This window comes from Leptonychotes weddellii, chromosome 10 (genome assembly GCF_054177405.1).
Source record: "Leptonychotes weddellii isolate Sample4059 chromosome 10, ASM5417740v2, whole genome shotgun sequence".
NCBI classification, from domain to species: domain Eukaryota; kingdom Metazoa; phylum Chordata; class Mammalia; order Carnivora; family Phocidae; genus Leptonychotes; species Leptonychotes weddellii.
The window spans coordinates 45,079,533-45,096,491 of NC_138378.1; the positions used below are offsets into that span (position 1 = coordinate 45,079,533).

A 16,959-nucleotide genomic window follows, 5' to 3' on the forward strand; every position below is an offset into this window, starting at 1 on the left:
AAAACTGAAACTCTGTACCCTTTAAACACTCACTCCCCATTGCACCCTCCCCCAGCCACTGGCAGTCACCCTTCTTTCTGATTCTGTGATTCTATGACTTTGACTACTCTGGATACCTCTGGATACCTCATATAAGTGGAATCATACAGTGTCTTTTTTTGTGACTGGCTTATTCCCCTTAGCATAATATCCTTAAGGTTCATCCATGGTGTAGCAGGTGTCAGAATTTCCTTCCTTTTTAAGGCTGAATAATCTTTCACTGCATGTATGTATCATATTTTACTTATCCATTCATCTGTCCATGGACACTTGGGTTGCTTCCATCCTTGGCTGTTGTGAATAAAGCTGCTATGAACATGAGTGTGCAAGTTATCTTTTCCAGTCTCTGTTTTTAATTCTTTTGGGCATATATTCAGAGGTGGAATTGTTGGATCATAGGGCCCAATAATTTTTTTTTAATAAAAAAATCTTGGTACTGAAAAGAAAAATTGGAAAACCACTGGTCTATACTTAAAGTCCATATTCCTTATCAAGACCTGTAAAACTGTCCTGTCTCTAGCAGCTTCCACCATGTCTCCTGCTCACACGTTACCTTTCAGAGCTATTTACATTTGTCCTGCTGTTCCAGGCCCCTCATCTTTCTTTTTTTTTTTTTTAATTTTTTTTTAAAGATTTTATTTATTTATTTGAGAGAGAGAATGAGATAGAGCATGAGAGGGGGAAGGGTCAGAGGGAGAAGCAGACTCCCTGCCGAGCAGGGAGCCCGATGCGGGACTCGATCCTGGGACTCCAGGATCATGACCTGAGCCGAAGGCAGTCGCTCAACCAACTGAGCCACCCAGGCGCCCCAGCCCCTCATCTTTCTTGTCTACATCTCTGGGCTCGCTCTTTAGGAGTCTCTCCAGACACTTCCACTGTTAGCAATATGGTGGCCCAGATACTATGAAGACCTCTCCTGTTATAAAACACTTGCAAAATCTGACTAAAACATCACAAACATCCTTTAAGTGCATAACCATCCTTTAAATGCAAGAAACTAAGGAGGTTTTCCAGGGGTCCAGGTGAGAAGGAAGAAGAGAGAGGAAGGTTGTGATGACCTGAGCATGTTTGCCCCTCAGTTCCAGGGCCCAGTGACCCCTGAGTGGGAAGGAGGCTGCTTAGACTTGGGCTTTCCTCTTCTACATGCAGTCCTCCTGGCAGGCTTGACTGGCCTCCAGCTTCAAAATTTGCTGCCAAAGAACCCCTAGAGCAGAGAGAGATTTTGCAGGTTTAGGGCTTTACATAGAGCATTCCACCAATGTTTTCTTTACAGGTTCAGGTAAATTATACATTTTCTCTTCTCTCTCTCTCACTCTCTTCTCTTTCTGTCTCACATCAGTCCCCAGAAGAGCTGGTTGGGATGGTCTCATTCCCTTGTCACTCTGCCATGAGTGCTCAGCCTCAGGGTCGAGAAGTGCAGGAGAGAGTGTCCATGAAAACACCTGAGGTTACAAAGTCTGTTCCCGAGCCTGACCTGTGGAAGAAGGCGGCCAATGGAGTCATTTCTGACCCTTCTCATCTGCACAAGGAGCTTGCAGTCTGGCAGGAGAGACACAGCAACAGCAGTAGCCGCTTGTAACTGCAGGTGTCACCTTCTCCAGGCATTGGTCTTCCAGCACATTCTTCACCCTGACCATGGTGTCCTATGCTAACCTCCACCCAACATACCCACTGCTTGTCACCATATAGTCTGCATTTGCCTCCTCTGTTGGACCATGAATTATTGAGGGCAAGTGGAGGTGTGGAGTCTTAGAAGTGCAGTCCAGGGCATGTATTATAAATACTTGTTGAGCTGAGGGGGTTGTAACCTGTATACAGTTAGTTCACACACACACACACACACCCCTTTTCAAAGTTTTCCCAGCCCTGCTCTCATTAGGTCACATATGCAATACCTTTGATGTCAAATAGCTCTGTAGCTGAGAGTTGGAGCAGGGGGTGTGGAAGGAGGCCTGGGAGGGAGACTGGCCATGTGGGACACAAGTTTGCACTACATCCAGCAGTGTCCACCCACTCCTGAACCCTCTGAGGGTGGTTGGTATACTTGGCCAATAACCATTAGTCTATTTCAGCAACCACCTTGCCCTCCTAATGGTAGCCCTTACCTCTGGTGGCAGGGACCATCTACCCTGAAATAAAACCACTGCCCAGTCGAGTCTCCACCTGGCCTCTGTCTGTTTGTAGCTGGAAAGACCATAAAGCCTGTAACTGTCACCTTTTTGGACATGGGGCACCTTGGTTTTTAAAGAACCATCTTGTTTTGTATATGATGTGCCATGCTGGGCTCTTGGTTATCATCCTTTCTTGAATTCTGCAGCTGCTGGCATTGCCTTGAGAGAAATTCTATCTTGTTTCTTATGCTAACTTAGTGGCTGCACACTCTGCCCCCCACTGCCAAGGATGTCTCACTAGAAATCATGCTTAGGCTTTTTGTTCTCTCTTTAATGTCCCAAACTGTCAGAGGTAAGACAATGGTGGCACAGTGGGATGTAGAAGTGAGATCAAAAGCTGGGCGTGGATGACCCAGGGAACATATGCCCTTGTGGGGCAAAAGATTTAGCCTAAGAAGTGGTCAGTAATACCTAACACGTAAATAGGATCTACTCTGTAGAGTAGGAGACATTATGGCACTTAGACTTAGGCACTGCTCTAAGCTTTCTACACACATTAACTCATTTAATCCTCACAATGACTTTTCGAGGTAGGCACTAATTCTACTGACACCTTGCATCTGAGGAAACTGTAACAGAGAGAGGGTAAGTAACTTCTTAAAGGTCACTGAGCAGATGGTGGCATCAGGACTTAAACCCTGGTAGTCCTTAACCATTATACCATCCTGCTGCTCAAGGGATCAGAATACCAGACACCAACAAAAATGGAAGGCCCTGACTACACACAGAGTGGGATTACAGTTAAGCAGGCAGAGAGGGCCCTGTGTGGAGGGGTCAGAGCCCCACAGGTAGTTCAGAAAAGGGGTCAGACCGGGCACTGGATTGCTAAGCTATTGGTCAACCAGACAGACAGGAACTGAGGACCAGAGGAGTCTGAGCAGCTGGGTAAATAGAACCATAAGGACAAGCAAATGCCTCAAGGCTGTTCTAACTTGGATGCACCCTTGTGCTGGTTTCAGGTATTATGGGTGTCAGATCAAGAACTTCTCTATCTCAAGGCATTCGTAGATTTATCAGACTTTTATCCACAATTGCTCCAAGTTATACTTCAACACTAGAGTTGTATTGCCTATAATTTTGTAGCTCTAGCTAGGTGTGTTTCCACCTGAAACATAGAGAAGTAGGCCTTCCTCCTATCCTTGTTCTGTAAAATGCTTCCAGCAGCTGCCAGTTACCTGGAATGGCTTCTTTTGCCTTCTGGTTGTCTTTTTGTCATTTTTTTTGGTTTGAAGAAAAAAATTTCTAGGTTGAGTATTACCCTAAAAAGTTTTCCCTACAGAAAGAAATAGTTGGCTGCAAATGCATTATGTTTGCTAATTATCTGGCACTTCCTTGACTGCACTGAGCATTTGTATGGGTGGAGTAAGGAGAAGAGTGAATTGTTCCATAAATAGCTCTCCAACCTCTCTGTGCAGCAGAGGGAGCATTTAAGAAGAAAATAAGGCAGATTCCTTTTTACTTGGTGATTCACTTTTGGCAAATAACCTTAGGTAATATGTAGAAAGAATCAAAGAGGAAGAAAGGAGGAGGAAACACATGGTGACAGAAATGAGAGTGAGAGTGAGAGCAAGAGAGAGAGGAGAAAAAAGAGACAAAACAGAGGGGAGAAGACAGAGACAGGATAGAGAAGAAGAGAAAGGAAGAAGGAGAGCCACCAGGATGCCCTTCAGTAGGTGAATGGGTAAATAAACTGTGGCACATCTAAGCAATGCAATAGTAATCAGCACTGAAAAGAAATGAGCTCTCAAGCCATGAAAAGACATGGAGGAAACTGAAATGCACATTACTAAGTGAGAGAAGCCAGTCTGAAAAGGCTACATACAATATGATTCCAACTCTATGACATTCTGGAATAGGTAAAACTGTGGAGACAGATCTGTGACTGCCAGGGATTGGGGAGTAGGGAGGGTGAACAGGTAGCACACAGAGGATTTTTAGGGCAGTGAACTACTCTGTATGGTAGTGCAGTGCTGGATCCGGGTCATTGTACATTAGTCCAAACCCATAGAATATACAATATCCAGGACAAATCCTAATGTGAACTATGGGCTTTGAGTGATTATGACATGTCCGTGTAGGGGCATCAATTGTAACAAATGCACCACCTGGGGGAGGGGTGAATATCGATAATGGAGAAGGCTGTGCGTGTGTGGGAAATCTCTGCCTCTACTTTGTTGTAAACCTAACATTGCTCTAAAAAATAAAGTCTTAAAAGAAGAGAGAGAAAGGAGCCAGAACAGGAAGGGAGGAGCTCTCACCAGAGGGCTGGGGCGGCCGAGCCCACTCAATGAAAGGATGGCAGTGTTGAATGATGGGTCTCTGACATTTCTCCACATCTCCATTCTGCTCAATCATGTCCACAATTTCCTGAATCTATGTGGTCCCTGGGGCCCAAGTGGAAAGGGCGAGAAGAAGAAACCAGTTAGACAATCAGTCTTAAGTGTCCTGGGGAGAAAAGGGGACATGTAGACTGATGGCTTTTGGTTCAACCTCCCCTCAGGTCAGGATCCTGTCAGCTACAACAGATGGATGTTCATGTGGGAAAAACCCACAAGGTCTCTATGGAGAGAAGGGGCAGCAGAGGCAAAGTACATGACACTGTCACCCAAGAGCAGCCCGTGACAGAGCCCAGCAGGCTGGGTCCTCTAACCAGGGACAATTATACTTGACCCTGGATAAACCCAGGACACGAGCATCCCGAGATCACCTCATCATGGTATGGTGAGAAGGAGCAGCTCTCCTTGAATGAGTGCAAACACTGTATGAAGGGGGATTCTAACTGATGTGAGCTACCTTTGCTGACTCCACAAGCCGGAGTCTGGTTGTCCCCCTGGCCCCACTGTCACCTGATTTAGGGTAGGTACAGATGAGGAGATCATCTGGCTTGGCCTCAAAGTTCTGGATGTGGCTCCAGTTGTCCACAGTGCTAGCCTGCAGGGGGACCCCTGCAACCTCTCAGTTGTAGCTGTCCCTCCAACGCTGTAGCCAGGGCCATACTGTCTTGCAATGGGAGAGGGAGTCCATGAGGGCAGAGGATAGAAGGGACTTTTAAAACAATTGTGGTAGGGGCGCCTGGGTGGCTCAGTCAGTTAAGCAGCTGCCTTCGGCTCAGGTCATGATCCCAGGGTCCTGGGATCGAGCCCCGCATTGGGCTCCCTGCTCAGCGGGGACCCTGCTTCTCCCTCTCCCTCTGCCTGCCTCTCTGCCTACTTGTTCTCTCTCTCTATCTCTCTGTCAAATAAATACATAAAATATTGAAAAAAAAACAATTGTGGTAAAATACACATAACATAAAATTCACCATTTTAACCATTTTTAAGTACACAGTTCAGTGCCATTAAGTGCATTTCCATTGTTATGCAGCCATCACCAACATCCATGTCCAGAATTTTTCATCTTCCCAAAATGAAATTATGCCATTAAACACTAACTCCCCATTGCCCCTTTCCCCCCATCCCCTCTACTTTCTGTCTCTATGAATTTGTCTACTCTAGGTCCTGCATATAAAGAGAATCACACACTATTTGTCCTTTTGTGATTGGCTTATTTCTCTCAGCATAATGTCTCCAGAGTTCATCCATGTTGTAGCATGGGTCAGAATTTCCTTCCTTTTTGAGGCTGAATAATGTTCCATGTGTGTATATGCCACATTTTGTTTGTTCATTCATCTATACATGGACACTTGGGCTGCTTCCAACTTTTGGATTTTACAAATAATGCTGCTATGAACATGGGTATGCCAATATCTCTTTGAGATCCTACTTTCAATTCTTTGGAATTGGAATTGCTGGATCATATGGTAATTTTACGTTTAAGTTTTTGGGAAATTGCCATGCTGTTTTCAATAGTAGCTACACCATTTAACATTCCCACCAGAAAGGCACGGGTGTTCCAATTTTTTCACATCCTTGCCAACACTTGTTATTTTCTGTTTATTACCTATTTTATTTATTAAGTACATGTTTTCAAAATTTTTTAATTTCTACGATAGCCATCCTTATATAGGTATGAGATGATATTCCACTGTTGTTTTGATTTTCATTTCCCTAATGATTAGTGATGCTGTGCATCTTTTCATGTGCCTATTTGTCATTCATATATCTCTTTTGGAGAAATGTTCATTTAAATCTTATGCCTATTTTTAGAATCAGGTTTTTTGCTTTAAATGCACAAAATGAGGAAGCCAGGAGAAGTGGGCCATATTACTCCAGAATAATTGGCTATTGAGATAGCCATGTGCTAGGCTTAGTGCTCAAACTCATTTTAACTGTTGCATAAAATAAGTGCCAGGACTTTAGAGCTGAAAGGATCCTTATAGGAGATGTAATAGTACATACTTATTGGAAATTGAATAAAAGAATCTGGCCCAGCCTTTCCAAGGAGTGGGTGAGAGGGAGTTAGTGCCACGTAGTGAGGTTTGTTTTCAAGGTGGCTTCTACTTTCAGAGTGAGTCAAGTCCCTTAGAATGGAGACTAAGTTTCAGAAAATGAAAGATGAACCATTTCTGAAAAAAAATTTCAAGTGTAAGAAGCAGCTGTGTTGACAATATGTCAAAGAAAGTAGTTTGGGTGATACTGAAATTATTGTGTGATCAACTTTGAGAGGAGGGAAGAGAACTAACATTCCATACAGCCCTCCTATGTTAGATCTAAAAAGCTTTTCTTTTCTCTTTTAATTCATATTATGATTTTACTAGGAAGGAATAATTAGCACTCATAAATATGAGGGAGATAGAAGTCACATGATCAATGACTTGTCCAGGGTTGTAGCCAGTGTCTTTCTGCAAATTCCACTTTCTTTTTTTAAAAAAACTACCCCTCCCATTTTTTGTGAGCATGTATATGTACCAGAAAATTTGGAATAAGCCCAAATGTACGAAGAAAAATTCATTACCTAGGAATTATTATTTTGATGTATTTACATCTGTCTTTTTCAAATATATATTGATATATATATATTAAGGGGAACCCACAAATATAATCTATAGTATAAATATACCACAAAAAGATGGGGCTTGGAGAGCTTCCAGGCTGATGAACACGTGGAGCTGCTGGGAGGGTGGTGTCCCTGGAGAGAGAATGGAAACTCTGTACCCCTTCCCACATACCTTGCCCTATGCATCTCTTCCATCTGGCTGTTCCTGAGTTATATCTTTTATAATAGTCCAGTAATCTAGTAAGTAAAGTGTTTTCCTAAGTTCTGTGAACCACTCTAGCAAATTACTCAAATTCAAGGAAGAGGTCATGAGAACCTTCAATCTAAAGGCAGTTGGTCAGAAACACATGCTATAACCTGAACTTGTGATTGGTATCTGAAGTCAGGGTTGGGGGGCAGTCTTGTGGGACTGAGCCCTTAACCTGTGGGATCTGATGCTGTCTCCAGATAAAGAGTGTCAGAATTGAGTTAAATTGTAGAACTGCCAGTATCCAGAGAATCTGAGGATTGCTTGGTGTGGGGAACCCTTTCCTCCCCGACCCATATCTGGTCACAGAAGTATAAAGTATGCTATTTAAGTAGCATAAAGGAGAACACAGGTTGAGTTTTTCCTTTACAGGCACAAAGGCACAAAAATTGCCACTTGTCCTAGGCTTACTCCTCCTGGAGCTCAGAGACCTGGTCCAATCCCCCCTCCAATCCCCTACAAGCTCAGCATGTAGGGGAAGATCTGGGTGGGAAGGAGAGTTGGGATTATAGGACAGGGATTTTGGAGATTTTTGCCTCTGGGTCCTGAGTTTCTAGGCTTTACACTGTTAGGTTGTTGTCTGTTGGTTACAAATACCTTTATTATTTTTTTTGTTTTAATTTTATTTTATGTTAATCACCATACATTACATCATTAGTTTTTGATATGGTGTTACCTTTTATTTTTTAGGTTCCTTAATATAGTCTCTGGCTTTAATCACTTCTATCTGTACAGCAGTACCTACATTACCATAGTAAAAATAAAAAAAAAATTGGTAAGTTAAGGATTTTTTTTAAGCCATATTCTTACCTTCAAGTTCCAGCTAAAAATCAGCAGCCCAAAGGCCTGATCAAGGGTCAGTGGGCACATAAAGTGCATTTCAAGGAAGCAGGGCAGCGTTCCCTGGGTATGGCAATTGCAGAGGCTCAAATTACTGCTGTGTCTGAGGCACGCGGGTCCTTTAGCAGGTAAGGGAGCACCCTTTTGGTGGTGCTCTGGCCATCAGTGCAGTAAAGTTGGAGCCATTCCTGTAAGAACTGGTACTAAACAGGAACAAGACCTGTGACCTCGCCTGAGGTGGAAGAGATGTAAACAAGGTCAAATGTGGCTTTGACCTCTCTGCAAATCTCAGTTCCCTTGAGTTTATGCAAACTTGAGGGCTGTTTGGACAAACATACTATTCCTTCCTCCGAGTTCACTGCCCAGCATGTGTGCACGCCTGTCGGTAACTGAGCTTGGCAGTAGAACCTGGATTTCACGCTGCTGTAGCGACTCTGTCTGGCAGAGAATCTAAAATACCTGGACCTGTGGGAAAGTGGAAACTTGGCTTCAGGAGCAGATGCATCCAGCTCCAAATAGACTCTTGCTCCTTTAGTGTTCTTCCTTTGTTTGGCTTCTTAGCCTGACTCACTTTCTGCATGTGGGTGACAATTCCTGTCTCCAACTAATGTTATAAGATTAAAAACAGCAGTGTTAATGAAAACACCTTGCCTAGTACATAGTAAGTGCTTTAAAATGCTGGTTCATCTTGCCTTTATTCCGACACTGTATTCAGTAAAACCTAAATGCATAGAGGACAGAACCAAAGTCTAGGGCCTAGCTAAGTGTGTATTTATTTATACTTTTCCTTGTCCTACAGAGGGCATACTTTCATGGAGGCAGATTATATTCCCTTGTGCCTTTGGCTATCTGGAAATTGAATCCCTGTGTTAAATAATCTCTGATACTACAGTTCTGCCAACTTGCAACCTTATTTATGACACAATGCTTTTCTTTCTGGTATTTAAGTATAACCAGGCACCCTAACCACCCCTCCTGCTAATGTCTTTTTGTCTTCTTTGACTCTGAATCTCATAATGCTTCTTCACTGACACCTCTTCCTCCTGTTTTCCAAAGTTTTTTTTTTCTTTCTATAATCTCAACCCATTTTTCTTCATTCTGCTCTCTTCTCTTTGACAACCTCACTTACTCCAGTGCTTTTAATCTTGGAGCCTTGGCTGACTCATAAGTTCTCAGCACTAACTCACAATCTTTCTCTGTGAAGTCCCTCATTTCCAACCACCTGCTAAGGTTCTGCCAATATGAGAGCTGCCCGGCACTGCACGCTTTGCCTGCCCCACGCTCTCTGCTGGTCGTGGTAGCACCATCATCCACAGCTGAAGCTGGACTAAGGATGGGGAAGGCACCCTAGTTAACAATGTCAGTTATTAATTTAACATACAGTTACTGAATGCAACTGTAAGCAGTGAATAAACTGCTTACAATCTTTAAGTCAAAGAATTTTTAGTTAGAAACTACTGTGCATGCCTACTTCTTGCACATCCACAGCAGATGAAGTGTAACATTGCAGAACTTTCTAGCAGATCTGTTTACTTCTGGCCTCTTTTTGTCTGGTCTCCCATGCACTTAGCATATAAATTAAGTTTTTTGAGTTCAGATCAAGTTATCCCCTGGTTGTTTATGGCCCAAAGTCTGAATGCTTTTAACGTAAACTACCTGATATCAAGATTTATTATAAGAGCATATTAATTAAGGCAGTATGGTATTTGTGCAAGGACAAATAGTTCAATGAGACAGCAGAGAGAGTCTACAAACAAAACCACATAGAGACAGCCATCAGGTTTACGAAGAACATGTCACTGCAATGGAGAAGAAGAAAGTATGACCTTTCCAATAAATAGTGTTGGAAATTGGATATCCAGCTGGAAGAAGCTTAATTCTCACCTCATCATATACCATACATGAAAATCAATTCTAGGTGGTTTGTAGATCTAAATGTGAGAAGTAAAACAATAAAGCTTTTAGAAGGAAACATGAGAGGACATTTTTATGACCTTTGTAAAAGCCAAACTTTATTAAATAGACTAAAACAAATATATATCATAAAGGAAAACAATTACAAAATTGTATTAAAACGAAGAACTACGTTCGTCAAAAACATGTTAAGAGAGTAAAAAGGTAATCTACAAAGTAGGAGAAGGTATTTGTCAAAAGACTCATATCCAGGTTATACACAGAACTCCTTCAAGTCCATGAGAAAAAGACTAACAATACAAGAGAAAAATGGGCAAAAGTTTTGAACAGATACTTCACAAAAATGACATGGCCAAGAAATACATGAAAAGATACTAACATCAGTAATTACTGGAGAAATAGATCAAATCAATAAATTAATAAATTAAGATTTAAAATAAATTAAATAAAAAATTAAATCACAAATGCAACTACCCAACCACCAGAATGTGTAAAAGTAAAAAGACAGGATTTATCATGTTTTGGGATGATGAGTAACTAGGATCCAATTACAGGTGCCTTTTTTTTCTGCTGTTCTGTATTTTCCAAATTTTCTACTGATTTTATGTTCTTTTGTAATCAGAATATAATGATATTTTTCTCCAGAGCATACTCTTTTTTTATTTTTTAATGCTTCTCAGCTCTGCATCTGAAACCAAAGTTACCAGCAGAACTAGGGGATCTCTGTAAATAAATATGGTGGGTTTACTTTGGTTCCTCAGAGTACATGGGGTAATTTCATAGAAACAGGTTGTGGAGAGTAAACTGCAGGGCGGAATTTTTGACTTCTGAAGGAAGAACTTCAGGAACATGTTTTGGGTTGGTGCCTCACAACAGGTAGAATGTGGATGACTCCCATGGTAGTGGGTCATTGTCCCTCTCAGTCTAACAGTTTATAGGGTCAGTGACAGGGTCTTGGTCACTGCTGCTGTTTCTCCGGCCTCAGTTCTTCTAGGACTTCCTACTCTGATATACTTCTTTCCAGAAATTGTTATAGTCGTTGGCTGTCCCAAGTACACAGCAGACTTACCTAGGCTGGTATTTTATCTCTGGATGTCAGCCAATATGAGTAGAGTTGTTGTTTCTTTGTTTTGTTTTGACATTATAGTTATAGTTCTTCAAGGTGTAGTGTTCTGGTGAACAAACTTGAATAAACTACCTTAGTTCATTGTTTAGCAGCTTCCTTTCTTTAAATTGAAATCTTTTATTTTTTTATTTGAGACAGAGAGAATGAGAGAGAGAGAGCACATGAGAGGGGGGAGGGTCAGAGGGAGAAGCAGGCTCCTTGCTGAGCAGGGAGCCCGATGCAGGACTCGATCCAGGGACTCCAGGATCATGACCTGAGCCAAAGGCAGTCGCTTAACCAACTGAGCCACCCAGGCACCCTAAATTGAAATCTTTTTATGACATTAAGTGATGATGGCATAATAATATAAGACTTACCATATAAATGGCACCGTTCTAAGAATTTCACATTTTTTACTATTTAATTAATTAATTAATTTTTAAGAAAGAGTTTTATTTATTTATTTGAGAGAGAGAGAGAGAGGGCACAAGAGGGGGGAGGGTCAGAGGTAGAAGCAGACTCCCTGCTGAGCAGGGAGCCTGATGCAGGGTCATGGATCATGACCTGAGCCTAAGACAGACTATTTAATTTAGACCTCTAAATTAATGTGGGGTGGCTGCTACTGTTGTGTCACAGCACGATGACACTGAGGCACTTGAGGGGTAAATACCCCATGCTGGATCACAGCAGCAGAGCCACAGTTTGAACCCTAGCAGGCTGTATCCCTAGTGCAGTCTTTTAAACACACTACACCATGTTTTAAGTCCATCTTCTATAGCTTAGATTCCTGGTGAATGTAGAGTAGCAGTACTGGTACAACATGAGGAATATTGTAGGTTGGGTAACTTTTTTGGAGGTCAGAGCTCCAGGCTCAATTTTTGGGCACAAAGAGTCTCAGATACTTTCTCACAGAACAGCCTACCCCTGACTCCCTTCCCCATATGTTCTCTGGGCCACATTTCTAAATCCCTTATGATTCATCTTATCCTCCAAAGGAATTGTTTGTTCATCTTTGTGGCCTTATATGTTAAGTGCAAAGGATACTCTGATAGTTCAGAGTGTGGAAAAATATCACTTTTTAAGAACACTTCTTTCCCAGAAGAACTGAAGAGACATTTTTCTAAATAAGACCTACAAGTGGCCAGCAGGTACATGAAAAGATGCTCAACATCACTAATCATCAGGGAAATACAAATCAAAACCACAATGAGGTATCACCTCATGCCTATTAGAATGGCTATTATCAAAGAGACAAGAAATAGCAAGTGTTGGCAAGGATGTAAAAAAAAGGAACACTTGTGCATTGTTGGTGGGAACGTAAATTGGTGCAGCTACTGTGAAAGACAATATGGAGTTTCCTCAAAACATTAATGATAGAACTACCCTATGATTTAGTAATTCCACTTCTGGATATACATCCAAAGAAAATGAAAAAAGAATATTGAAGTGGTATCTGTAGTCCATGTTTTTTGTAGCATTATTCACAATAGCCATGACATGGAAATGACCTAAGTGTCCATCAACAGATGAATGGATAAAGAAGATGGGAGACACACACTTGAATATTATTCAGTCATGAGAAAAGAAGGAAATGGTGCCATTTGTGACAACATGGATTGACCTTGAGGGCATTGTGCTAAGTGAAATAAGTCAGATAAAGACAACTACTGCATGATCTCACATATATGTGAAATCTAAAAAAGCTGAACTCCTAGAAACAGAGTGGAATGGTGGTTACCAGGGGCTGCAGGATAGAGAAAATGTCAAAGGGTATAAACTTCCAATTATAAGATGAGTACGTTCTGGGTATCTAATGTATAGCATTGCAATTATAGTGAACAATAATGTATTATAAATTTGAAAGTTGTTAAGAGAGTACACCTTAAATTTTCTCTCCTCCAAAAAGTAATGGTAGTTATGTCACATAATGGAGGTGGTAGCTAATGCTATGGTAGTAATCATTTTGAAATATATGTGTATCAAATCAACATGCTATATGCCTTACATTTACACAATGTAATATGTCAATTATATGTCAATAAAGGTGGAAAATAATAAAATATAAAAGAAGTAAAAAAAAAAACATTTCTTTTGGTAGTCAAGTCCACTAGAACTTTATTCTTGTTTTTTAAGTGGCTAACAATCCTACCCCCCTTTTAAAATTAATAAAATATTTCATTTTCAATGTTTTAATCCGTTTCATTTAAAGGACTAAGTAAAGGAAGAGCTACAAATACATTCTTCCTCCGTTTTTATGATTACTTACAGTTGGTGTTTAAAGGCCAGCAGTGTATCTTCAGGCAAGGAAGTCAGGGACCAGATCTAGATTTTCCTTAGAGACTTTTACCAGTCTTCACCTTCAGGCTGTTTGAGCATCTTGACCTGGGATAAACTGGCAGCATGGAGGTCCAATCACCACTGATCCCACCAGAGAGGGATGTGGCCACATTCTTCGCAATGCTGTAGCCTGTATGTTGCTACTGCTTTCTTTCTTTCTTTTTTTTTTTTGATGTTGTGTTCCATGATTCATTGTTTGTGTATAACACCCAGTGCTCCATGCAGAACGTGTCCTCGTTAATACCCATCACCAGGCTAACCCATCCTCCCACCCCCCTCCCCTCTAGAACCCTGTTTGTTTTTCAGAGTCCATCGTCTCTCATGGTTCATCTCCCCCTCTGATAGCCCCCCTTCATTCTTCCCCTTCTGTTATCTTCTTTTTTTTAACATATAATGTATGATTTGTTTCAGAGGTACAGATCTGTGATTCAACAGTCTTGCACAGTTTTGCTGCTGCTTTCTTATCCAATAATTCACTTTCTGGTATTACCCTGTTAGGGCCCCAACCAAAGAGTTTACTTTTGATAGCATTGACAACACCTAGGTACAGAGTCAGGGTTGGGTTTCTGTTCAAAGTGCAACACAAGGTGAATTCATTCCCAACTATGGGAGGAAATGACTGAATGAACACCCTGCCATGAAAATCAGGCCACAGTGAGAGGACAGAGCACTCTCTCAAACTTAGATTACCATACGATCCAGCAATTCTACTAGTGGGTATTTATCCAAAGGAAATAAAACACTAACTCAAACAGCATGTTCATGTTGTTGCAGCATTATTTAAAATGGCCAAGATATGGAAACAATCTAAGGGATAAACTTCTAGTTATAAAATAAGTAAGTCCTGGAATGTATTGTACAGCATGGTGACTATAGTTAATAATACTGTACTGTGTATAATTATGTGTAGTGATGGATGTTAACTAGACTTATTTTGGTGATTATTTCAAATATATATGTATATGGAATCATTATGTTGTACACCGGATACTAATACAATGTATGTATGTTGTATGTCAGTTATGTCTCAATTAAAATAACTAACCAACCAAACAAAACGTCCTGTGTCCTTAGTCTCAGAATAGGTGGAAGTTACATAATTTCCATCGTATAGCCCTGAGCAGAGATGAGCAGAGGGTCAAGCAGAGGGTGACCGCTGGTGGGAGAGGTGGTACACAGAATTCTGGGGGTCTGTGTCCAGGACAAGCACATTCTGCTTGTTTCTCCCCTATCAGATCTATTCTCCAAGCAGCAAGCAGAGTTATCTTCTCAAAAACCTTCATTGGCTTCACCCTATATAATATATATCAGGGGTTAGCCAACTTTTTCTGTAAAGGAGGAAGTAGTGCATATTTTAGGATTTGCTGAGCATATAGTGGTGATTACAACCACTCAGCTCTGTCATTGCAGTCTGAAAGCAATTATAGACAACACTCAACAGGCCATGGTTGGTCCAATAAAATTTTATTTACAAAAACAGATGGTAAGCCATAGTTTGCTCACTCTGGTATATAAAGAAAATTCTTGAATTTAGAATTTAGAATTAAAGCCACTTTTGATAAACTTCCTCCTACCTGTAGCTCTGGGTTCTTTGTTGTCATTCTTCCTCACTGCATAGTTGGTCAGCCAACACCTTCAAGGTGATATCATTGCTCTTTTTGGTTCCTTTATGTAACTGTTCTATTTGGATGTAACCCACACACCACAAATTGACCTACTTAAAATGTACAATTTAGGGGCTTTAGTGTCCATACATTTGTGCCACAATAAATTTTAGAGCATTTTCATCACCCCAAAAAAGATCCTGTACCGTTTAGATACCTCCTCCAGTCTTCCCACCCGCCCCAGTTATAGGTGACCACTGATCTCCTTTATGTCTCTGAAAATTTGTCTATTCTGGACATTTCATACCAATGGAATGATACAATATGTGGGCTTTTATGACTGACTTCTTTCATAATATTCTTAATCTTATGATTTCAATTTTGTCATCTTTTCAAGGCTCATCCAGGCTATAGCATATGTGGGAACTTTATTCCTTTTTATGGCTGAATATTATTTCATTTTATGTATATATCACATTTTCTTTATCCATTCAGCAGTTGATGGACACTTGGGCTCTTTCCAATATTTTGACTCTTATAAATAATGCTCCTATGAACATTCATGTGCAAGTTCTTGTGTGAATAGATCCTTTTCATTTCTTTTCGGTGTTTATATAAAAGTATATAAGTGGGGAGGGGATAATGCTAAACACTCAAATAAGGTAAGTATTTAAAAACAATAAAATAATACTTTTTAAAATTTCAAGTATTTCTTTAAGAGAATTCAACACTACAAGGTGAATGTACTTTCTGAATTGCCCATATCATCAAAGCAGTGTTTCTTCTTTTAAAATATCAGGAAATGGGGGCGGAGCAAGATGGCGGAGGAGTAGGAGACCTGGATTTCGTCTCCTCTCAGGAATTCAGCTGGATAGGGATCAAACCATTCTGAACACCTACAAACTCAACAGGAGATCGAAGAAAAGAAGAGCAACAACTCTCTCATCAGAAAAGCAACCACTTTCTGGAAGGTAGGACGTGCGGAGAAGTGAATCTGAGGTGATATTTGGGAGGATAGACGGCGGGGGAGGGGCCTCCGTCGGCCGCTTCTGGCAAGTGATAGAACCACGGAGCACAAAATTGGAACTTTTAAAAGTCTGCTCTGCTGAGGGACGTCACTCTGGTGGCTAAGCAGGGGGTGGAACCCTCATGGGACAGTGTGGTCTCAGGACCCTCGGGGTCACAGAAAGACCAGGGTTGCCTGAGTGCGGCAGAGCTCCCAGGTAACAGAGCGGGGAAGCCGGCTGCAGAGACGGAGCCGAGGCGTGGGCTTTCAGCTCGGGGTTGCCATGAACTGTGATCCGCGGCACAGTCGGGCCACTGCTCCTCCAGCAGGGACCCAACAAGCGGCAGATCCGAGGAGACTCACCTTCCTCCCCTGGGAGGAGCTGCGCGGGAGTACACCGCAGGGATCTGCTGGGTTTGGAGACTCCACCCGGGGTCGGGTGCCAGAGATAGAAATGCGCGGTCATAGGCCGGGTGAGCACGGAGTGCGGCCGGAGACCAGGGAGCCGGGAGTGACTGACTGCTTTTCTCTGGGGGCTCACTGAGGAGTGGGGCCCCGAGTTCTCGGCTTCTCCGGGGCAGAGATTGGGAGGCCGCCAATTTCACTCTCCGCCTCCAAAGCTGTACGGAAAGCTCGCAGGGAACAAAAGCTCTGGAGAGCAAACCCGAGCAGATTACTTAGCCCGGACGGGGCAAGGGCGGGGCAATTCCGCCTCCGGCAAAGACATTTGGAAACCACGGCAACAGGCCCCTCCCCCAGAA

The 16,959-nt window shown here is 41.9% G+C and overlaps 2 protein-coding genes across 2 annotated transcripts in view; both read right to left on the reverse strand.

Annotated features, from left to right (window-relative positions):
* Positions 1–16,959, reverse strand: part of GCC2 (GRIP and coiled-coil domain containing 2) — a 287,662-nt gene that overhangs the window by 192,096 nt on the left and 78,607 nt on the right. The window lies entirely within an intron of this gene.
* SULT1C2 (sulfotransferase family 1C member 2) overlaps positions 1–16,959 on the reverse strand; it is a 33,727-nt gene that overhangs the window by 8,827 nt on the left and 7,941 nt on the right. The window contains 4 exon segments of the mRNA XM_081832299.1: positions 4,469–4,594; positions 5,057–5,141; positions 8,571–8,697; positions 9,362–9,559. Coding sequence (XP_081688425.1) covers positions 4,469–4,594; positions 5,057–5,141; positions 8,571–8,697; positions 9,362–9,559 — 536 coding nt within the window.